Genomic DNA, 25,029 nt, shown 5'->3' with positions numbered 1-25,029 from the left:
TTAACCAGGTAAAACCATAACTGCTTTATGGTCGTATCCATCATATCTGCCGGGTACTAGTCTATTTTTCAGAGTTAATTTCCCCCCGCATCCCCAGCTGTCTTGGCCTCCCACTTCCAGCCCCGCCCACTTCCCCCCCCAGCCCCACGTCCTCTCTCCCCCAAGCGTTCACGCAGTGCTCCCCTCTCCCTACCCCATGCCCCCCCCCTCTCTCTCCCCCCTTGCCCCTCCCCCCTTACCTATATAATCTCTTGCCACGGCAGCTCTCTCTCCCACTTCAGCAATTTTTTCTTGCTGTGGTTTTCCCACCTGATGATGATTGCTTGTGTTGCAATCGAAACGTCGTGATTTGTTTTATTTTATTTCTAACTACGTGACTTTACTGAAAGAACCAAAGAGTATGGATTCCTTCAGTCACGAAAGCTTCAAATCAAGATTATATTGTCAAAAATACATAATCTAACATCGCTCCAAATATGCCAAACAATGTGTGCCATATAAGGCAATTGCAGGTATTGTGGCCTCACCATAATTAACTACCCCAGCAGACCACATGGTTGTCTGACGCATGCCACTCACAACTTCAGTGCATCGCTAGTATTCTGGCAGCGTTTTCATTTTCTCTTTTGGGAGTCTATAATTCTGCCTGGTTAGCCTGGCGTTGAGAGGGTTTACTGTACGCAAGTGCTACATAATAACGGACTTCAAGGGCTCCGCTTCTGATGCCATGCAAAGTTTACAGAGATTGCATGCACTTACAATATATATTTTTTAAATGTTGGTAGCCAGCAGACATCTCAAGAAGAACACATTTTACATAAATGCTATCTGTAAACCACTCTTTAGGATGTGACCATGCTCCTTAACCTCTTGGCAATGACTTTCATCAAACTTTCCTCTTTGCATCAACAGTCGTTTAATCCTTGAATTTTATAATATTGTATTATGCTCTTGTAAGGGGTAGATGTAATTTTGCAAGCTGGTGCTTTATAAGCCTTGGATTATATACATAAACCATATTTACTGCTTCAGCAAAACAAGGCGGTTCAATAGCACATTGCTGTAAAGAGTTTAACAATTACTGCTTGTGTACACATAGGTATTTAGATATTTAGCATGGGTGTCATCTATTGCATAGTTTCGTATTTTAAACAAATATGCAATGTATATCTAGAAGCACTTGGCTAAACCATTTACAGTATCTATAAGCATCAATGTATTTACAGGCAGCTGCTGATATTGGCGTCAACGTTTAATACTGCACTAATCATAACGATTATCTTATGTGCTGTGGCCCACGAATGATGATTTGTGGCCAAAGTACTGATTTAATTAGCTTCGTATAAACAACGCAGCCTCCTCACTCGAGCAAGCGAGCCACGGCTCATCTCCCTTTGACAATCGAGCCACGGATGGAGATTTGCTTGCAGAGGCAACCAATCTCTCCAAATAGCAACCATAAATGGATTTTAACCACCACAACGGTCGTTCAAATGCTGCAGGAAATACTGCACAATTTACATGTTAATGAGAATGTGTTTTTTCAAAATAAATTACAAAATATGTGTAAGTGTACAACTGAACCTTTACAATGTATATACCACCCCACTTGCATGCTCTGTGTTTAAATGTCTGGAATTCTAGCAATATAATCACGAAAATGTGTACATAAAAATTGTATATAAAACGCAATTGAGTGCAAGAAGCACCGATACAAATGACAGAGTTTCTCTCAGCAACAATATTCTAATTTGTAATAGGAAAATTGTCAAAATCAGCAATCCAATGGCAGCCACCTCAGACATTTCAGTCAGGACCATACATTACCCAGGGATTTCAAGTGTTGAAAGGTTTGATCGTTTCAATATGAAGATCTATCTTCATATGATTTACATTGATATATTGTTCATGAAATTGAGAACCTGTTAAAATTGGTCTATGAGGCTGCGGATATAAGATGCCTGGCAAAGGCCCTTCTCAGTCACGAGCAAGCGGAAAAGTGTTGGACAGTCTGTTGAACAGCAAGGAGGCTTCCACTCAGCATGACCGGTGCAGCTCCTGCAGATCTGCAAAACAGTTTAATCCACACAGGTGATTATCCACTGCCAGTCCTGTTCAGAATTATGTTTTTCTGTACAGAATAGAAATATCCAACCTCGACTATGTTACCGCACACAAACCTGAAGCAGCTGTGCCTGCCGGCGCTCCTGGCTGTGAATCTGCTGCAGCAGCAAAACGGCCACTTCTTGGGGCTGCTGTCTGCACTGTCCACAGATTCCATCCTTGGTGATATCGCCGCACACTGGACAGTTTACGGTACTGAAGTACTGCACAATTGTGGCCTTTCTCCCTTCGGCTGACGACTGGTGGTGGGCTGCCCAGACCCTGACCGACTGGGAAAACAAAACAATTCAGAGCAGACGACTCATCATCACGCATGTCTTAGCATCAGAAATGCCTCCCTGCGATGTATACAAGTTAGAGCATGAAATTAACTCACACGCGGCAGCTGCTGATACCATCTGAAGACATCCACCCCGATCAATGACAACAGCCTGTCTAGCGGTGGGAGGATCTGCTTGGAGACGTAGTAGGGGGCGTTGATGAGCAGGCTGGGCTCCTGCAGGAGCTCCTGTGGCCTCCTCACCAGCTGGATGAGCGGGAGGCCCGGGGCCCCGTGGACGATCACATAGGGGACCCTCTCTCCCGCACGTGGCTCAGATCGACGGTCACATGCAAACATCCTCCTGGATCACACACAGATGATTTACATTTTTGAGTGTATCAAAATCAGCAGAGCACGATTGGCACCATTCTCTAACTATTGATGGTTGAAAACCTCCCACACCACATCAGCATTTTTGTACCATAACTTCACTATGATCAGTGCAAAAATATGTTTTGATTAAACCTAACTACAATGGATGGTTCTGAATGGTTATAACATGTTGTCATACACAAGTAGGTTCAGTCCAAACACTTCTCACACTGAAGTCACTCAGCATCGTAGCAGACACCAATCAGCGAGGAGGCAGCAGGCTTACCGGGCCACATGCAGTGCTGGCACACAAGCCCCAGGCTTGTAGCCAGACCTGCCCCGGTACTCCTTGGCAAAGATGAGGTCCTGCATGGAGGCTCTGCCCTCAAGTATCTTCATACACTGCCTCTGCACGTACTGCTTCACTCTGCTGATGTCCTTCTCGTCAAACAGCAACTTTATCGACCGCTCCAGGACCTGAGTTGTCAAACACAATACATCCCACACAGTACGTAAACATGGCTGCTCCAGTGTCACATGAGAGCCAATGATTCTCATTACGAGTGTGAGCTGCGTTCGTACATCATAATCACCAGCAAGCCTATACCACCGTTCACCAAAGTCTATGTGCTAATACAGCCTTGTATACATAATTACAGTACTCTCGATTATTCACATGCGTTTTATCCGATTTGTGGATTAACTGGGCACCTGAGGTTTTGACATCAATTCATAATTCATGGATTTTTCCTTAAGCCCAAATTCATAATCTAAAAACCGTTATACATTGTTAATCTTGGAAAAGTTTATTACAAAGTCACGTGCTTAATCCGAAATCCACGTGATTGCCTCAACAGTATATAAGTTGCATATCTTTACAACAGTGGGCAGAGTTTGATTGATGTTGATTGGCTCTGCTATCCACTTAGTGGGCCAAGTCTTCTGCACGGGAGCAGGAAAGTGTTATCACTGAGCACACGTATCGATCGGTTGATTAGTATTCGTTCTAAATTTCTTAACTTAAATATAATTTATATCTATATATATATTCTCAATTTTGTCATCTTTAACATAATTTATACCAATATATTCTCAATTTTTTAACTTAAACATTATTTATACCTATATTATCAATTTTATCTTAAACATATTTTATACCTATAAGTGTTTTTGGCATAGAGATCTGCAGAAACTTGAAATTTTTGGATTATCCACGATTTTTAATGTATGTTCTGTCTGGCTCTATCCATCTGTTAAACATAGTGCCTTCATGATAGCTCTGCTCTATACAAATGGTACAAATATGAAATTTACTAAATTATTATCATTAATAAAAGAGCAGCCAATGCAGGCTGCCCAAGGAGACCTTGGCCACAGCAGGACATCCATCCCTGCGCACGGTCTCGATTCCTTTGGCGTCGTACACAGGATCCTTTTGCTCCAGGCTCTCATACATGTATCCCACGTAGCGTTTCTTGGTTTGAAGCACGCATGGCAGGTACACCTGCAAACAGCAGCAGGGACCAGACGGGCAGTATGATGTAACACTCAAGTCAAACGGAATATGTCACTGGAAATGATTTGCACACATTAACTTGGGTGGATTTTTTGGGTGCCATCTCACCTGTACAAATCACCACACAAAAGAAGCCACCACAGCCACACACACGGGGAAGCCACCTTGTACACAGATCCTCATCTTTTTAACATTGGTTCTTGAGTTTTTTAGTGGAATAAACATCTAATTAAGTCATATTTAAATATTCAAGCCATCCTGTGTACCTTTAGCAAGCAAATACAACCAACCAAGCACAGAACTAAGTGTCTGTCTGTTCGTCAGGCCTGGTCATGCCATTTGTGGTGTATTGTTCATGCAGTGACCACATTTAGTTCTAATCACAAACATCTTCAAATAAATCAACATGAACTTCTATTGATGTAAATCTAACATACATTACAAATGCAACAAATTATTTGGCGATGCTAAGTTGGCAGTGGTGCACAAGCACAAATATCAAAATAACTCACCACATTCATCAATAGCATTGCCTTCAAAAGAAAAACTATACTATTCACATTCTGCATGCATTTTTTTACAGTGTTTCAGATCCTTTCCTTTTTGGTAAAGATTTGAATGAGGTGTTACGACTGTATCTGCTAATATGAGCCCAGGGTGATTTGTCGAGTCAAGGTCACGTATTCACTTTAGGTTGACCAAAGCCAGGTCACAGATTGAAGGAACATTGTTTGTAATAAATGACTAGGATTTATAAAATAGCAAGTCCAAACCCTTCCAAGTTATTTTTTTCCAGGAAAATCAATGCACGTAACTGATTACATTCCCCATAACCATCTAACCACAAGCACACAATTATCGTTGTTTGTGCAAAAAAAATCAAATTTCAACAAATGCCACTGACAAGATTCAAATAAAAATTGATTTTTAAATATAAATGAGAAATATTGAAATTATGGACTGCATTCGTCAATTCAAGAACCATTTAGAGCCGAATGTATTTTGACAATTTTAGCCACACACTCAAGTATGGTACCATCACCTTTTCAAACTTGAGTTTGATGGGGCTGGGGTTGGCTGCTGTCACTGCTGCAGCAATCTCCTTTCCAGTGCAGAACGCCTGCTCCTTCGAGGCTCCCTCCAGCAACACGAACATGCTTCACATACCACATTAAGGATGTATGACAAGATACCAACACTGTTACCAACACACAACTTGAAATGCAACAGGATCCTCCCATATCTATCGGAGGCCATTGATTCTTCTATACTCCTGAAATAAGTACATCTGTTATACGGTGTTTTTATCTGGAACATTAGCAATACAAACATGATAGGGATTAAAACTGCATTTGTGTGTCCACTTTAATTAAGTTGAGGATGAATTCCATTTGCGAACATTTCCTTGTAAATCAGTGCACGGAACTGAAACATGAGTAGACACTGCAATGTTTGTCTCGAATGAGGTGTTTATTTTGGACGTTTTTGTTGATTTCCATGCAACTGAAATTCTACTCTCGCATGTGAAGGCAGAAATATGTTCAACAGCTCGATGCCAATGTCGAGGTCTGCTATCCACAACGAGGGGGCTTCAGGAGAGACAGTGTGTAGTTTTGCTGTTCCTCCTCCATTGAAGCACAGACTACTGTGGTTTCTTGTACGGTCCGTAGTGTTGGTAGCATGCCACAATGGACACTACTGCAGCTTATCTTTAAGTTTCCATTCATGAAGGAGATGTGTGCATCGGCCTGTTGATGTTCTGATGCAGTTTATGGTACACCATTGTCTTCGATAAATGTTAAAGCTAGGAGGTATGATGTCTCGAATCAGGTGTTTATTTTGGATATCCACATCGTTCCACAAGTTTGCCAGCATCCGTCCGGATCTGACTGAGATTCTAGGTTGACAGCAGCGCGATCCCAGAATGAGGATCAGGACTTGAGTCGGCAGAAAGGTACATTGTTGAGGTCTTGGTTGCTGGGTAGGTGGTTGTCGTTGGCAAGAAAATGTGGAAACTCCCTTGTAGTTTGCATGTATATGCGGACATTTGGTAGCAGAATCTTTGCTAAAACAGGGACCAGGGATTTGTATTGGTTTCAGTGTCCCGATTATGAGATGCATTGCATTAATTGTGTATGTGACAGTTTTGTGCATGTAACAGTTTTGTGTATGCGCTCCTGGTCCACACTGAAGCGCAGTGACTGCCATCAAGTAGATCATCAGTGAGAAGGTGGCAGGTCGTAGCGCATCAGCTAAGGTGCCCCAAGTAATTCCTGTAAGTTTTTGTAGGAGGGCAATTCTTCATTTGATCTTTTCACAAATCTGTTTTATGTAGGGCTTGAAAGTTAGCTTTCTATCCATGATAACCCCTATACATATTGCAGTGTGGTCATAGCATGCTGGGCTACCACAAGATACATCAAGGTTGGCATCTGCTACGTGATTGTTCAGATGGAAAGTGCTTGTAGTGGTTTTGGAGGGATTTGGTCAGTCTCTAGTGACAGAAATATCTTTCCAACCATTAGATCAGCTGTGAGAGTATTGGCAATGTTCTCGAAGTTTGTGCCCTGTGCAGCGAGGGCTATGTTGTCTGCATAGAGTAGATTCTCGATAATTATCCGCGTGCGGTTTATCCGATTTGCGGATTAACCGCACACTTGAGAATTTGGCATAAATGAATAACTCATGGATTTTCCCTTAAGTCCAAATTAATAATTTAAACAGTTCTACATTGTTATTCTTGGAAATGTTTATTACAAGTCACGTGCTTAAACTGACCAAATACAGTGAGGGAAAAAAGTATTTGATCCCCTGCTGATTTTGTACGTTTGCCCACTGACAAAGAAATGATCAGTCTATAATTTTAATGGTAGATTTATTTTAACAGTGAGAGAAAATAACAAGAAAAAACATCCAGAAAAACGCATGTGAAAAAGGTTATAAATTGATTTGCATTTTAATGAGGGAAATAAGTATTTGACCCCTCTGCAAAACATGACTTAGTACTTGGTGGCAAAACCCTTGTTGGCAATCACAGAGGTCAAACGTTTCTTGTAGTTGGCCACCAGGTTTGCACATATCTCAGGAGGGATTTTGTCCCACTCCTCTTTGCAGATCTTCTCCAAGTCATTAAGGTTTCGAGGCTGACGTTTGGCAATTCGAACCTTCAGCTCCCTCCACAGATTTTATATGGGATTAAGGTCTGGAGACTGGCTAGGCCACTCCAGGACCTTAATGTGCTTCTTCTTGATCCACGCCTTTGTTGCCTTGGCCGTGTGTTTTGGGTCATTGTCATGCTGGAATACCCATCCACGACCCATTTTCAATGCCCTGGCTGAGGGAAGGAGGTTCTCACCCAAGATTTGACGGTACATGGCCCCGTCCATCGTCTCTGATGCGGTGAAGTTGTCCTGTCCCCTTAGCAGAAAAACACCCCCAAAGCATAATGTTTCCACCTCCATGTTTGACGATGGTGTTCTTGGGGTCATAGGAAGCATTCCTCCTCCTCCAAACACGACGAGTTGAGTTGATGCCAAAGAGCTCCAGTTTGGTCTCATCTAACCACAACACTTTCACCCAGTTGTCCTCTGAATCATTCAGATGTTCATTGGCAAACTTCAGACGGGCATGTATATGTGCTTTCTTGAGCAGGGGGACCTTGCGGGCGCTGCAGGATTTCAGTCCTTCACGGCGTAGTGTGTTACCAATTGTTTTCTTGGTGACTATGGTCCCAGCTGTCTTGAGATCATTGACAAGATCCTCCCGTGTAGTTCTGGGCTTGGCCATGGTAGAGAGTTTGGAATCTGATTGATTGATTGCTTCTGTGGACAGGTGTCTTATATACATGTAACAAGCTTAGATTAGGAGCACTCTCTTTAAGAGTGTGCTCCTAATCTCAGCTCGTTACCTGTATAAAAGACACCTGGGAGCCAGAAATCTTTCTGATTGAGAGGGAGTCAAATACGTATTTCCCTCATTAAAATGCAAATCAATTTATAACATTTGTGACATGCGTTTTTCTGGATTGTTTTGTTGTTATTCTGTCTCTCACTGTTCAAATAAACCTACCATTAAAATTATAGACTGATCATGTCTTTTTCAGTGGGCAAACGTATAAAATCAGCAGGGGATCAAATACTTTTTTCCCTCACTGTATGTGCTTCGGTTAATCCTAAATACACTTGATCGCAACTACAGTACACAGTGGGCGGAGTTTTATTGATATTGATTGGCGTGGGTCTATCATCCACTTAGTGGCCAGAGTCTTCTTTGCGGGAGCTCAAAACAAAGCTGTCTCGAGTGTTGACCAATCAGTTTCAAAGACAATGCATATATTAGCAGAGCATGTTTTTTGTTTGCATGATCACCACAAGTACGTGTGGTTAATGCAGCCAGGATTCCTTGAAACAAAGGATTACGTTTGGTGTGTTAACATCTTAACACCTCTTTTAGTGCCAGAAAAGGTAAAACCTATTGTTATATTTTGACACTGGCAAGAAAGGTCCCATATTCTACCTGCTCACCCCAAGCAATAAATGCCCTGATAGTTAATTGTCTATGTGCTGTTCGCCTTTTGGCGTTCTCTGGTCTAACACTTTGAGACTAGGCTCAAAAGAAAGCTGTCTCTGGTGTGGACCAATCAGTTTCAAAGACAATGCATGTATTATCAGAGCATGTTTTTTGTTTGCATGTTCACCACAAGAACATGTGGTTAATGCAGACAGGATTCCTTGAAAAAGGATTCTGTTTAATGTTTTAACACCTTGACTTAAAGTTTTCGTGACTGCAGGAATTCATATTATTTGGGTCTTTCGGTAAAGTCACGTAGATATGTTCAAAGAAAATAACAAAAACTACGACGTTTTGATCGCAACACAAGCGGTCGTCATCAGGCAAAGAGTTAGCTTCTGAAGGCAAAATGTTTATAAAGGTTTGGGAATGGGCATGAACTAAGCGTATCAGCGGCAACCAGGGTCATGGGCAGTGCACCACTGTCAATGCAGCAACAATGACAATGCCGCACTACTGCCAATGCAGCAGCTATATTAATGTGAGCAGCAATGACAATGCAGCACTACTGCCAATGCAGCAACTATGTTAATATGAGAGATTAGCATGGAAATGTAAGATCACAGAGCTTCCGCCACGTCGGCGCATGAGGTGGCTGTGTTAGTGTGACAAATTTTTTAACCTGTTAATGTAAAATCAGAGAGCCGAAAATTACAACTAACATTAGTTATTAACCAGTTATGACTTAAACTGGTTAATAACGTCCTTCCAATGATTTCTCAGTTTTTACCCATCTTCTTGGTTGAAATTGTGTCTGTGTCTATATATATGGATGGCTTCATGAACGAATCTTTGTTGATAGCCAGTAGGCTTGCAAAGTAACACAATTCAGGACCTACGTAATGATGGTAGCTATACCAAAATTAAAAGATTTCCCACCAACCGCCTCGTTACGAAAACCAACATCATTACTGATTCGACATCTTTAATCGAACCAACCAAGCGGTTTTCCTTAAAACCCTACCCTGCTAGGCCACCCAGATTGTATGGCTTACTAAAAATCCATAAAGAAGGTAGACCCCTTCGTCCTATCGTCTCCACCATTAACTCACTCACCTACAAACTGGCCCGATTTCGGTCTGAGATCTTACAATCATTCACTGGTAAGACCACCTCAGCTGTACTTAACTCAGCTCACTTGGTATCGTTAATTAAGGACATCTCACTATCTCCAGGTGGAAGGGAAATAATAAAAATAAAACATAATATAATAAAATTCTCACGACGTTTCGGCCACAACGCAAGCAGCCGTCCTCAGGTGAAGAAACAGAGCTGTCAGAAAGACAGCGTATTAATGAACACTGCTAAGCTTGGCAGCGTATTTTAACCTGGGTGGGAGGAGAGAGCCTTGACAAAGGAGTTTACATATCAACAGAGGAATTTAGCATATTGATGACAAATGCAGATATGGGGTTAGTCACACCTTGCGGAATGTGTAGGCGGTGGGTTGTCCCAAAGTCATATTATGGTAGTGTATTATGTAGGATTAGCAGTAATCAAGGGAGGGAAATTTTAATAATAAAGAACTGCAGCAGCCAAACCACCGCGTATCAAGCTAGTGTACTATGTGTAAAACAAAAAAGGAGTTTCTAAAGAACTACAAATACCCTACTACCATACAATAAACTGATGTGAAAAACCTAAATATAAACTACATCAATATAATCAATGTACTCAATATACTCTCCAATAAGCTGAGCTATTAACATTAAGTAACTGGGTATATACTACACTAAATAATGAGTACCATATAGTAAGCTGATGAAAAAACTCAAATATAAACTACATCAATATTATCAATAAACTCAATATACTCTCTAATAAGCTGAGTTTACATATAAACAGAGGAATTTAGCATATTGACGCTAAAGAACTGCAATTACCACTACTACCGATGTGAAAAAACTAAATATAAATTACATCAATATAATCAATGTACTCAATATATTTTCCAATAAGCTGATCTATTCACATTATGTAACTGGGTATACACTACACTATATAAATACTACCAAATAGTGAACCGATAAAAAACTAAAATATAAACTACATCAATATAATCAATTTACTCAATATACTCTCCAATAAGCTGGTTTACATATCAGCAGAGGAATTTAGCATATTGACGCTAAGCAATTGCAACTACCCTACTACTAACAATAAGTCATTATACATTACAATTTTATGTCGCAAAAAATATGTATAATATGCCTCTAACTAAACTTTTTTCTACATCACACTGTTGGCTATATAGGCCTTTTTCCAAAATGTATATTAATAATATTTGCCGATTTTTTTTATATATAATAAATAAATAAACACCCGCAAACCGACAAAAAACAACACCCAGGAACCAGGCAGCTGGAGGTCGTAAAAGGGCCATTAAAAATAATAATAAATCCCGGGGCCCTCCCCTCACACAGCAGGCCGCAGGAGATGAACAATAAAGTAATAAACCCCAAAATCAAAAGAGGAAAAGGGGGGGGGAGAAATTACTCGAGGGGAATTCCACGTGCCAAGGGCTCCATCTTGGAAATCCTAGACAAGGAGACGCCACTACGGCGAGGTCTAAACAATTTCCCATTCTTTGCTATTAATACAACGGTTAAAATTCAGAACTTAGCAACAATGAGTCGACATCATAATGAATCCACACCCTCACTAAGAAAAACCAAACTACAATTTACATAGCGGGTTATTACTTCACATACATAATATTAATGCTCACGTGATTCACCTTAAATTACATTACAGCTCGCCGTTACAGGACCGTACATAAACCAAGGGATATGAATTCCAACAGTCAAGAAACTTATCTCTTAAACTCAGGACATCGGGAATAAAATTAATAAATGATAACTCAAACATACTGATGGGGAAACGAAAATTAATGAAACCCGGGAAGTGCGTCGTGATGACGGTGTTAAATCACAAATCTTGGGAAACGTGAGCCCAAATAATACTTGTGCAGTCTTCTTTGGTTCTTTCGGTAAAGTCACGTAGAATGAGAAAAAAATAATAAATTGATAAAATAACACAATAAAATTATCACGACGTTTTGGCCACAACACAAGCGGCCTTCATCAGGTGAAGGGACGAGACTGTCTGGAGGACAGCGCTGGAGCGAAAAAGCCACGCTCAGATCGCGACCTTTAAGCTGTGTGAGAAGAAACAAAGTGCCTTGACAAAGGAATTAGCATAGAATTTAGCATTGAAATAGCTGAGTGATTAGCTTGTGGCTGGTCACAGAAATGGCTTTGTTAAAGTTAAAGCATACACATCCGCAGAGGCACCCCTTGACAAAGGAATTAGAATAGAATTTAGCAATGAAATAGCTGAGTGATTAGCTTGTGACTGGTCACAGAAATAGCTATGTTAAAGTCAGAGCATACACATTCACAGAGACACCTAGTACAAATCAAACAGGAGAATTTAGCATTGAAATAACTAGAAGAATTTAGCATTGAAATAACTGAGTGATTAGCTTGTGACTGGTCACAGAAATGGCTATGTTGGAGTCAAAGCCTACACATCTGAGCTATTCACAGTAACTGGGTATACACTACAATATATAATGAATACTATATAGTGAACAAATAAAAAACTAAAATATAAATTACCTCAATGTTATCAATAAACTCTATATATTCTCCAATCAGCTAAGCTACCAACAATAAGTCGTTATATATCACAATGCTATATGGCGAAAAAATGGGTGGATTCTTACCCTCAACTTTAGCAACACGGATAGCTACGGGCCCTGTTCAGACGGACGAGTTCATCCATGGTCGGAACAGAGGAGGGGGAGAGAGACAGCTGCGAGGCGCTGTTATACTCCATGTTGTAAACCATACCATTAACCGTGGTGTGAGAGGTATTAAGAGTCAATGCCAGCGAAAGAGCTGCGTCTGAAGGTCATCGTAGTGTTAAACCAAGGGCCAGCCAGAGAGAAAGAGCCTCCCGGCCGTCTTTGTCTTCCCGCAGCACGAGAAAGGAATGTAACGCCAGAGCGAGGGAAACTACTCTTTATCGCAGGGGCCATCTGTGCCCATGGATGTGTGATGACTTAACAACACACGGACACGCACACAGACGGACCACACCCCCCCCACCACAACGCAGCGAGATCAAAAGGAGGAAGGGGGCGGGAAGGAATTCCTCAGGGCCTGGTAGCTTCCAGGGAGCGAAACCGGGCAGACGAGTTTTAGTTAAAGGAAAATTACAATCCACAGTGTCACACATACCATTAATGCTAACGTTATTTACCATAAACTATATTTCATTTACATGACCTTACAAAACCAAGGGATATGAATTTCAACAGTCAAGAAACTTACCTCTTAAACTCAAGACATCGGGAATAAAATAAATGATAACTCAAGCATACAGACGGGGAGACGAAAATTAATGAAACCCGGGAAATGCGTCGTGATGACGGTGTTAAATCACAAATCTTGGGAAACGTGAGCCCAAATAATATTTGTGCGATGATAAACCATCTGAGTCTTTTTGATGGTTTTTATGGCTTGAAGAAGGCGACGAACAGAACCATGCAATAAATGACACAACAACAACAACAACCGCCATTCGCCACTAAGTGGCGGTGACGTCACCACGACGCTTGTGCCAGGCCATGTGCACCTTGAAGCCACGTAGAGCGTCGAACGCCCGCTGGCAGGAGGTCACGGGGCAGACCCAGGTGCCACGGGTCGACTGACTGAGATGACTAGCTGATGCACCACCTGTGCCCCCTACTCTGCCAACCTGCTGTGCTTTAGCCACCCGGCGCTCCGCTCGTTGTTGTGAGCGTCGCTCCTCCGCCCTCCGTTGTTGTTGGAGGGCGACTGCCTCCAACTGCCCAGTAGCAGCGTCCTTCACGAGCCTCCTCCACAGAGGCCGATCTTGACACTGCTGGTACCAGTCATTGGCAAGTCCACTCAGCTCCACGTCCTCCTGTACCACATCACTCCATCTCTTCTCTAGCCTGTGCCGCGCCCGTTTAGCCCCCTCGATCCGGCCGAACAAAAGCTGTTTCGGCATGCGGTGGCTGGGCATGCGGGCTACATGACCCAGCCAACGCAGCCTTGCCTGCCGGAGGAGTTCACCGACGGGACCATGCCCAGATCTTTCAAGGATTTGTGAGCTCCTCACACAATCCAGCCTGGTTAAACCCAGGATGGATCGTAGGCAGGCCAGTCTAAATGTTTAAAAACCGGCGAAGATGTTCCATTAGGGGGGGCCACGTTTCGCAAGCGTAGAAAAGGGAGGGAATGACCGTGGCCGAGAAGACCGGAAGCTTAGTGCGGAGCGACAGACCAGGTAGCTTCCACACAGCGTTACGCAACCAATGAAAAGATATTGCCGCTCGACTGATTCGGAGTGAAACCTCTGCTGTTAAACTGGAGCCGGTCATAAGCACACTGCCCAGGTATGGGAAACTCTCCACTCTCTCCACAACTGCCCCATCACCGATTTGGAGTTGTGGGGGTGGAGTGTCTGCAAACCTGGTGACCAACTACAAGAAACGTCTGACCTCTGTGATTGCTAACAAGGGTTTTGCCACTAAGTACTAAGTCATGTTTTGCAGAGGGGTTAAATACTTATTTCCCTCATTAAAATGCAAATAGATTTATAACATTTTTGACATGCGTTTTTCAGGATTTTGTTGTTGTTATTCTGTCTCTCACTGTTCAAATAAACCTGCCATTAAAATTATAAACTGTTCATTTCTTTTTTTTATTTAAAGCTTTCGTGACTGCAGTAATTCATATTCGTAGCACTTTCGGTAAAGTGACTTTACCGAAAGAGCTAAGAATATGATCATTTCTTCATCAGTGGGCAAACGTACAAAATCAGCAGGGGATCAAATACTTTTTTCCCTCACTGTACATAGTAGGAGTCACCAAAAATAATTCCAAAATCATGAGCAAACACAAGATCCTGGTTCGATTTAACACTGCACATACAATTCGTGATCTGATGTCCATCTGTGAAGGATGTGATCCCTGACATGCAATACCCCGGCATCTACAAACTAAAACTGTGTTTGCGGCAGTAGTTACATTGGGGAAACTAAGCAACATGTCTTGGATCGTGTTCGTGAACATAAGGCAGATATGAAACACGGGAGGACCAATACCTCGGCCGTGCCTGATCATTGCTTTAATGCGGTGGGCTTACACGAAATTGATTGATCCAAGATGAAGATACTTTGCAAACCCACTGGCTTTCAACAAAGATTCGATAATTAAGCCCATGACCCTGGTTGCCGCTGATACACTTGAGCCACGCCCATCCCCAAACCTTTATAAATAATTTGACTTCAGAGGCTAACTCCTTTGCCTGATGACGATCGCTTGTGTTGCAATCTGAAACGTAGTAGTTTTTTGTTATTTTCTTTGAACTTATCTACGTGACTTTATTGAAAGACCCAAATAATATCTTAACACCTGTTTTATTGCAAAAAAGGGCAAAACCTATTTTTATAATGGTATCATGGTTTTCACATTGGACTTAAACAATAAACTATTTTTAGTTTATCAGGTAAGGCCCACTGAGTTATATAAGCTCTTTTTCAAAAGCGACATGGCCACAAATGATAGCTCAACGAAGTGGCTTATCATGTGGAAATTTATAGCAGCCAAATACTCTTGTTTCATGTTTTTAAATGTGGAGGGAAAAATACACGTGACCCCGAGGAGAATATGCAAACTTCAAATAAACATGGTTCAGGATCGAATCCACAACCTCCTGTATACCAGGCGAGGCAGTTAACATCTCGCCACTGTGGTGCCCAGAGATCGCCAGTTTGATCAGCTGGCACGATAGTAGAGGCAATCGGGCAAGTTTCTTAAATCCCACCGCCTCTGCCCAGGCAACAATAAATATGGCTGCACCACAATCAGTTGATCGGCACGTCATGTGCAGTGGGGTAAAGTGTGGCTACTCCAATCTCTTCCAAGATGTCTAACCATCATGGAAGAGTAGGCCGAGAACAGTTGTTCCAGCAGTGGCATGAGAATGTAATTGAAGGACCTTTGCCACCACTGGTTTCTACGATGGCTCCAAAGATCAACGCTGTATGGAGTCTTCAAAGAAGGCTGATAACCTATTATTCATTTTATTATTAATTGTAACAAGACTACTACTGGGAATTGTACATGGGCAGGGGTTTTGTGTCCTGTGCTGCTGTCCAGTCGACGCACACTACCGAGATGTGGGATATTGTGTACAACTTCAGAGGACAGTGCAAAAGTGACGAGGCAATTGTCCACCACACACATATACGGAGAGACCACAATGAAGGCCACTGTGTTTTAGCATTCATATGTTCATGTATGTTGAACTTCTTCGACACTGTACATAGCCAACCATTCTAATCAAAGGTGTGTGTGTTGCACATGTATTTTGCAAGGGATAACCCAGGGAGGGCACATCTGGGTAACGTCTGCAAAGTGTGGCTCCAAGGCAGGTAGATGGAATAGGTTGATACATTTTAATTCAAGTCAGTCAAGTAGGGGATCGATAGTTTAGGCCGGGAATTTTTGCTCCGTTTGTTTACCAACCAATTCAACTTCGCAGTTGAATGAGACAAATTACATTGCAGCTGTGGGTGTAGCTCTCAGAAACGCTGTTCCATATAACAACGCTCAAAGTAGCCGGTCAATGTGGTGCTTTGTTCCCAAACTCCACAGGTGATGTCACATTGCAAGTGGACATGCACGTGACTGCCTTACCTGTCTGTGTCGCCGTACACAACCCGCGCTCCCCATTCCTTTGTCTCGTTCACTTGCTTGATTGCTCGTTCCAGTGTCTCCCTGGCTTTGTGCACAATACTATCGCCCACCTGCTCCCAGAGAACAAATAACTCGATAAAAAACTTCAGTTAAACTGGAATAAAACTCAATGCTGAACACCAATATACCTGTTATGCATCAGTGTATATTATTACCGTGCTTGTTTGCTCAGAAATGCCTCACTTCATCTGAAGACCTTTTTCAGCAGTGCTACCAAGTTTCTGAGCAATTTTTCAGCATTGGGATGTTTGGCCAATACTAGTTACATTGCATCTGTTTTTTTTACTATTGGAGAGAAAATGGAGAATCCAGAGGAAAGCCATGCAGAACAGCAGTAAAACGCACGTTCTCCACGCAAAAAGGCACTCAAGTCAGGAATTGAACCCAGGACCCTGTTGCTGCGAAGCACCCAGTCGCCCCACGTGGTGTGTAATTTCTCCAGCACGCCGAACTGTACCTCAACGCAGGGCATTCTCCCGGAGAAGTGGGCGGCGGTGTAGCCAAACGTGACATTAGCGATTAGCTTGAGCCCGAGCTGCCGCGCGTGCAGCAGCCGCGTGAGCGCCCCGTCTCCGCGGTAGTCCTTCATGCAGTGCTTGACCATGATGCGCGTCTGCAGGATCTCCTCCAGCATGCGGGGCAGCACGCCCTTCCTCACGGACGCCTGCACCGCAGCCCCACAGGGCACATTACCAGCATCCGCCTTTCTCATGCGCTTGTACCATAAAGCTCGAATATCATGAAACGTGCAAACTGCAGGATCCTGATTCATCACTGATGTTTGGGTTTGGCCACATAAATATTTGACCAAACCTGTCATTATGAATCCTATTATTATTCCACCATCTGAAACAGTCACATAATAATAACTGATAATTATAATAACTACAGGGTGCTTAAAAAAACTGGGAATTTTTGTTTCTTTCCCTTGCAGTTTACTGAAATGGCAACGAGATTGACTTTGGAGCAAAGAAGAAAGGTTGCTGCATGGATGGACGTCTTTCAGTCACCCATGGTGATTCACAACAAATACAGAGAGCATTTAATCTGCGATCCACCCTCAAGATTGACCATTTATAGTGTTTACAACAGGTTCGTCAAAACCGGCGCAGTTGCTGATAATTACCAAGGGAATGGCAGTCGACAATGAACAGGCCGATCCCCTGCAAACATAGCTGTTACACAAGAAGCTTTCTTGCGTCGCCCAGGGAAATCAACTAGACAATGCAGCATAGAATGTGGTCTTCCCCGGGCAACGATGTGGAGAATCTTGAACGAGGACCTGGGAATGCAGCCATATCTTTTGCAGACTGTGCAAGCCTTATGTCCTGCAGATAAAGCCGTTCGTGTTGAGGCTTTCAAAATATTCTTAAGAGATGAAGAATTTGGAACCTGACATTCACAGGCTAGTGGCATTCATCGACCAGGCAACCTTTCACATGAGCGGACATGTGAACAAACACGACTGTGTCTTCTGGAGTACTCAGAATCCTTGTGTTGTGTGTGAGGATGAACGAGACAGTCCCAAGGTGAATGTCTGGTGTGCAGTCACTGGAACAGGAGTGGTAGGGACGTATTTTTTTTGGAAATATCACACTCAACGGTCGTGACTTGTTTTGCATGTTTAACCACAGGTATGATGTGTGGTTAATGCAGATCCGACGCCTTGTAATAGGTGTCCATTTGGTGTTTGAACATCTTAACACTTCCTGCATTATTATTATTATTATTGATGTTTCTAACAAAAACTCGCCTACAGATAGACATTGAACAAGAAACAGTCACATGTTGGCCGTCGTGCTAATGTGAAAGTAAGATATACAGTACTCTTTGGGTCTATCGGTAAGGTCACGTAGATTAAAAAAATATAATAAAATAATAATAAAAATCACGACGTTTCGATCGCAACACAACAAAATAATCGTCTTCAGGGGAAACAAATACAACGGGTGGACTTGCTGAGGCAGGAAGAAATATAGCGAGAGAGCTACTGCAGCCAAAGGTTCTATAGCTTTGAGATAGGTACAACCCAAGGGTAAGTGGGCTGGGCTAGAGATGGCATTTGCAAGTAAATGTAAGATCGCAGAGCTATAGGTAAAGCTCGGCCATTGTGTTGCTAGAGATTAGCATCTCAATCTGTTTTTTGGGGTTTTGGCCATGTTTTTGTTTATAGTATACGGAGTTAGACTGATGTCCTTAATCTTAGTTGTCTTGTGGTTGTTGTTGTTGTTGTAATTTTGACTTGCATCCCACTGGGATTTTTTGCACACAGCGTTGGTGTATGGTGCTATTTCAGGAATATTTTTGATGTTTTTTTCCTGGATTTTCTGTTTGCACAGTCACACATAGTCACTTTAAGATGTTTTTCTTGTTCATGTTTTTTGTTTGTTGCGGTTGCACCCGATTCAAGAGCCGAATGGCTCACAGGGCTATACCAAATAAATGAACTATGAACTATGAACATGATGGAGAATTACGCAGAGGACAACCTGCAAACTACAAATTCGGTTTACCGGATACTTTCATTTGGATGGTGCTCCACCCCACTTTGCTTGAAATGTTCACGCTCATCTTCACATAAAATTTGAGCGGAGATGGAATGGCAGAGGAGGGCCTGTGAAATGGCCAGCACATTTGCCAGATCTCACTCATTGTGATTTCTGGCTGTGGGGTATGGTAAAGGAATGTGTTTATGCTACCAAGCCACATGATGTGCGAGACCGCCGACAGAAAATTTAAAATGTGATTGCAACAATATCACAATAAATGTGCCTCCAGGCTCTGGAGGCCACCTGGAGAAGATTTCAGGCAAGTGTTGACAATGATGGCAAACAAGTGGAGCCTCTTTAACTTTTTGAAGCTACAGTGCGTGTGTGGAGACAGTGCGGGTGCAGGGACAGTGTGTGGCCTAGTGGTCACGAGGGGTAATTACAAGGGTGGACATTAATAGAGGGCGAGTTGTGAGAAAGGGTGCGTGGCCGGGGGCGGAGTGAGGGGCACCCTGAGAATAAAAGGAGGCGAGAGGCAAAGTTCGAGGCTGCCGTGAGATCAGGGTCAACTGTCTTCACGCCGACGCTGTCTTCGCATCGCCATTTTCCATGCGGCGGAGCCTGTGCGATCGCCGGCCACCACTTTCCACGTGGCGGAACCCGCGTGATTGTCGGCCGCCACTTTCCACGCAGCAGAGCCCGGGCGATCGACGGCTGCCATCGTCCACGCGGCAGAACCCGTTTGATCGCCGGCCGCCATTTCCCCCACGGGGGAGGGAGCGTGATCGACGGCCGCCATTTCGCCACCGACCCAGGTGGCTGCGGAGTCGACTCCGTACCCGTCACGTCTCCCACTGCCACAGCAGACCGGCCAAGGCTGGTCTGCTGTGGCAGTGGGAGATGATTGGACAGCCTTCATCTGCAGATTTGAAGCAGCATACCTGTTCGTCGCATGGACAGAAGACGAAGCTCTGCGGGGCTTGCCGATGGCTCTCGATGACGATGCTCTCGCAGCGTTCCGAGCCATCCTAGCGGAAAAGCAGGCCACTCTTCGACAGGTGTACGGAGAGATGGCGGCCGTCTTTGGTCCTCCAGTCAAAGCGCCGAGGAAGTTCCTGCAGTGGAGGCGAGGGAAGGCCGAGATGCCCCTCGCTTACCGCAGTGCACTGATGGCGCTTGGGCAGGCGGCGTACCCGCGAATAGATCAAGTGGCAATAGACTCCCTGACGAAAAAGTTGTTGGTGTTAGCACAGGAGATAGGGATCGTGCTGCCCATCATCGAGGAGGTGGGTGGCCAGATGTCTGCAAGCCCACGAGAACATGAACAGGTGGACCCAGGTTGTGGCCTGGTCAGGTGAGCCCGTGTCGGGCGACACTTTGACTGCCCAATCAACAAAGAGCGCCATAAGGCCGGCGGAGGAGGATCCGGAGCTGGGGAAGGAGATGGCGGCGGCGGCGACGGCGCAAGGGTGGCCTTGACGGCGAGGGGACACCTCGCGACGGCCTCGAGGTTGGGGTCCGAGGGGAGAGGCGACCCCTCCACCGCACGGACCCTCTATCTCCTGCTTCCGGTGTGGACAGCTGCGACACATCGTGCGAGGATGCCTGGACGATGCCCGGCCATCGACAACTTCATCGACATCCCCCGTCCCACCGGCCACCGCTTCCCAGCCCCAACAGGCAAGTCGTGACACACCGGACACTCGGGCCCAAACCACCACCACCTCACGCATCTAGGCCTTCATGCATTCCTTCCGTCATTTTCAGATAGAGGCATGCGTAAGAGTGGGCGAATTGAAATGTCGGGGCCCGTATTGACTTTAAAGACGCTGGTGGTGCCTTGGCTCTTGGGGACTGATTTTCTTAGCAGGATGCCTCAATTTTTTTTACGGATCAAGGATGTATCGAGATGCCGTCTGGACAACGATTGTTCTTTTCGGATTCCCCGTATAAAAACACTGTGGCGAATGTTAAAGTTCAGTCCTTGGCAAGGAAATCTAAAGAGATTCCGCTAGGCACGCAAATGTTAGCCCTCGCGCTACTGCAAATGCCTTTAAGTGGCTGACCCCAAGGCAGGAGTGCTCCTTGTACCATCTAACACAGCGACCCGTGGGCTTACGCTGATGGGGCGCAGACAATCCTTCAGGTGAATCAGGAACCATTTTTGCAGGTCCTGAATGTAGGTCTGGGGACAACTGTGATATACTGAGTCAAGTTAAATTTGATATTCGGCGTACTTCCTTGCTGCAACACCACATCGATACGGGCGATGCAGCTCCTATTCGGCAGAACTCGGTTGAGTCCTGTCGAAAAGGAACATGTATAGCAGGTGTTGGAGGAAATCTTGGCAGAGGAATATAATTTCACCATCAACCAGCCCTTGGGGGGCCCCTGTGGTGTCGGTCAAAAAACAGGATGGAATTTTAAGGTTTTGCGTTGACTTTTGTAAATTAAACAAAGTCTCAGTGGCAGATGTTTACCCGCTTCCACGTATGGACGATTCTCTGGACGAGTTAGAGCGCGCTCGGTTCTTCTCCACACTTGATCAATTGTTGGGGTTTTGGCAACTTCCCCTGGATGAGTCATCTAAACCGAAAACAGCGTTCCGAACGCCTCAGGGACTGTTCCAATTTAATTGTCTCCTGATCGGATTGCATTCGGCACCTGCCACTTTCCAGCGACTTATGGAGTTGGTCCTGGCGGGACTGCAGTGGGACTCCTGCCTCATTTACTTAGATGACATCATCGTGTTTGGCCGCACATTCAAGGAGCATTTGCAGAGGTTGCGGGCAGTGTTCTCCAGTGTACGGTCGGTTAAACTCAAATTAAAATCCACTAAATGCCATTTGCTACAAACCTCAGTGCGATATTTGGGCCATATTGCTAATGCAAAAGGAACAGCTACGAAACCGAACAAAATGGCGTGCGCACGCGATTGGCCAACCCCCAAGTCGGTGGGTGAAGTGTGCAGTTTCGTCGGATTTGCGTTGTATTACCGAAGGTTCATTTCGCAGTTCACAATGATTGCAAAACCTTTGCATTCTGTGACGGCTAAAAGCCATAAGTTTAAATGGGACAAAAGGAGGCCGCGTTCATGGCACTGCAAGAACACCTTTCTAACGTGCCTCCTCTCGACTATCCGGAGTTTTCCCTGCCGTTCATACTAGACACTGATGCTAGTGACCTTTCTATCCCGTTCTTCACCTGTCCAGGTCCAGGTGAAGAACGGGGTAGAAAGGGTAATTGCATACGGAAGTCGCGTCCTGTCACCCGCTGAGCAGCGGTAACGTGTTACCCGCAGGGAACTGTTGGCCATGGTGTACTTCATCCAACAGTACAGGCCTCATCTCTATGGCAGAGACTTTGTAGTCCGCACGGACCATATGGCCCTCCAGTACTCTCCGAGAGTGGACCAGCCTTCCGGCCAGCTCTCACGCTGGTTGGAGAAACTCCAGGAGTATTCATTCCGGGTAATTTACCGCAAGGGTATAAGGCACTGTAATGCTGACGCATTATCCCGCTTGCCTCTGAATGAAAGTTGTGCATGCTCGTCAGGTGCGGGCCGGTGTAAACCACCTGCGACTGGGTCACCGGGGGTCGTAGCGACTTTGAGTGACCTGCCACCAGCCGGGGTGGTCACACATAGCGACAACACTTTTGGCCTCATGTATGCTGAATGGGGCCAGCTACAGATGGAGGATGTTTCCTTGTTGAACTTGCGGTGCCACACCGAAACTGACCACAAAAACCCCGGGCCTAAGGGAGTTGCGCGGTTCGTCCTTTGGGAATGCCTGCTGACGAGGTGGCAGGAGGTTTTGCAACATCTATGTATTATGGTCCCCACCTCCCTGCAAGGTAGGTTAACACGGGCAGTGCACGAAACTAAGTTGATGCCCCTCGGGCATCGAAAAACTTTGCTAACCCTCCAACGAATGTCAAACAATGTCCACCATCTGATCAAAGGTTGCACTGATTGCGCGCATCACAAGCCACCATTGAAAAAGTCTCAACCCCCGTTACAATCCATCACAGTGTCCCGAATTAAATAATTGGTTGCGCTTGACATCCTGGGACCTTATCTGGCTACGAAAAAGAGGAATAGATTTATCCTGGTCGGGGTGGAGTATTTTTCCTGGTGGCCAATGGCTTGGCCATTACCCGACCAAACGGCTGCATCCATTGCTGATGCATTTTTGCACGGCTACATAAGGGTCGGAATTTGTCATCCATGCTGCTACATGAAGTGTGCAACATGCTGGGTACAAAAAAGATTAGAAAGTCACCATATCATCCTCAAACAGATGGTATGGTGGAACGCCTGCACAAAACCTTGACATCGATGCTCTGTCAGGTAGTTAATGAGGCGCAGACAGATTGGGACTTGCACGTTCTGGGAGTCTTGGCAGCATAAAGGATGGCCCCACATGCCGCTAAGGTATTCTCAAGTACGGGCGGGAAAACGAACCCCCCATTGAGGCCCAATTGGGTATGGCCTCGGAAACAAAGAGAGCAGCCATGCCCGTTCATTTGCAGGTTACGCTGGGTCGTATCTCTGAAGCTCGAAGCGGCTAGAGAGAACACTGCCAAGGTGCAAGCCGCTAAGAACGCGGGGCGGTGTGAGCACGTGCTTCCATGGGCAATCGGGGACAGGGAATGGTTATACTGCCCACAGGTGCCGCTGGGTACGTCCCCCAAGTTACATCGGCCATGGCAAGGTTCCGTCGACATGGTAGAAGTAAAGCGGCCACAGTGTGTGAGAATTCAGACGGGACACCGCCGTTGGTTTGTTCACCTGTCACGCCAGTAATCATATGTTCCTGCCCCGATAAACAGCTCACCCCCAAGCCCTGTATGGCCGATGTCTGGTGTGTCTGACGAGCCGGCGCAATCGACCAAGAAAATTGTGCCTCAGGAAAAATGTGTTGTGCCGCCCACAGTTTCCAAGTCCCTGAAGTCCGGGGAATCACAATAAGCCGCTACGTGCAATGGACTGCTAGCTGGAGCCTGGTCAAATTTTTCTGAAGAGTCCAGAAATGAGCCCAACCCTTCAAGGCGTTTGTGCGAGCCCTTATTCCCCAGAGGCACAAAAATCTGCACAGAGCGATGGCCCGGTGTCAAAGTGTTTAGGATTCCACGAAGCGGATCTCCCCGGGTCATTGCGGTTTTTTTTTGTATATTCAGTTCTAGATTTAAAGCTTTCGTGACTGCAAGGATCCATACTCTTTGGTTCTATTCGGTAAAGTCACGTAAAAAACAACAACAAAAAATTCACGACATTTCGCCCACAACACAAGTGGCCTTCATCAGGTGAAGGGAGTAGACTGTCTAGAGGACAGCGCTGGAGTGAACACAGCCAAGCTCAGACCGCGACCTTTAAGCTGTGTGAGAGGAAGCAGAGCGCCTTGACAAAGGAATTAGCATAAAAATTAGCATTTAATTGGCGGACAGCATGATGAATGATGTGTAGGGGGGGAGCAAGTGCAGACCGGTGAGGGGGGGAGGGGGGAGTTTACATATTGATGGTGTGAAAAGGGAATTTAAGCAGCTGCGAAAGTTTGGGATACCACGACTTGAAAAAATATACTGTACCATTGAAAATTAGTTTAATGTTTGGTTTGATTCAGAACATCTTTCCAATGGTTGCTTAATTTGAAACCATCCTCTCGGTTGAAATTGTGTCTGTGTTTGTAAATCTGAACTGCCTTGTGAACAAATCTCTGATAAAAACCCGTGGGTTTGCAAAGAACCTTGGAATCAGAGAAAATTATATCGTGATCACCCACAGTGTTGTAACAGTGATCAGCTACAGCAGAAGAATTCGTTCTGCCGTGTTTCAAATCTGATTTGTGCTCGCGAATTCGGTCAGAGACATGTCGTTTCGTCTCCCCGATATAGCAGTCA

The 25,029-nt window shown here is 44.7% G+C and overlaps 1 protein-coding gene across 6 annotated transcripts in view; it reads right to left on the bottom strand.

Annotated features, from left to right (window-relative positions):
- Positions 1-923: 923 nt before the first annotated feature.
- Positions 924-25,029, bottom strand: part of REV3L (REV3 like, DNA directed polymerase zeta catalytic subunit) — a 154,016-nt gene continuing 129,910 nt past the window's right edge. For all 6 annotated transcript variants that reach the window (XM_032951894.2, XM_032951897.2, XM_032951898.2 and 3 more), the window contains 8 exons: positions 17,097-17,303; positions 16,580-16,689; positions 5,317-5,431; positions 4,125-4,262; positions 3,045-3,235; positions 2,501-2,747; positions 2,181-2,393; positions 924-2,066 (listed from right to left, as the gene is read on the bottom strand). In XM_032951894.2, the coding sequence (XP_032807785.2) occupies positions 1,926-2,066; positions 2,181-2,393; positions 2,501-2,747; positions 3,045-3,235; positions 4,125-4,262; positions 5,317-5,431; positions 16,580-16,689; positions 17,097-17,303 (1,362 nt within the window). In that variant the 3' untranslated portion in view covers positions 924-1,925. The remainder of the gene's footprint in view (positions 2,067-2,180; positions 2,394-2,500; positions 2,748-3,044; positions 3,236-4,124; positions 4,263-5,316; positions 5,432-16,579; positions 16,690-17,096; positions 17,304-25,029) is intronic.

This window comes from Petromyzon marinus, chromosome 11 (assembly GCF_048934315.1).
Source record: "Petromyzon marinus isolate PM22_M1 ecotype Great Lakes invasive population chromosome 11, UKy_Petmar_22M1.pri1.0, whole genome shotgun sequence".
NCBI classification, from domain to species: Eukaryota; Metazoa; Chordata; class Hyperoartia; order Petromyzontiformes; family Petromyzontidae; genus Petromyzon; species Petromyzon marinus.
The sequence above is the reverse complement of the archived record's forward strand: the minus strand, read 5'-3'. Positions and strand labels throughout refer to the sequence as shown.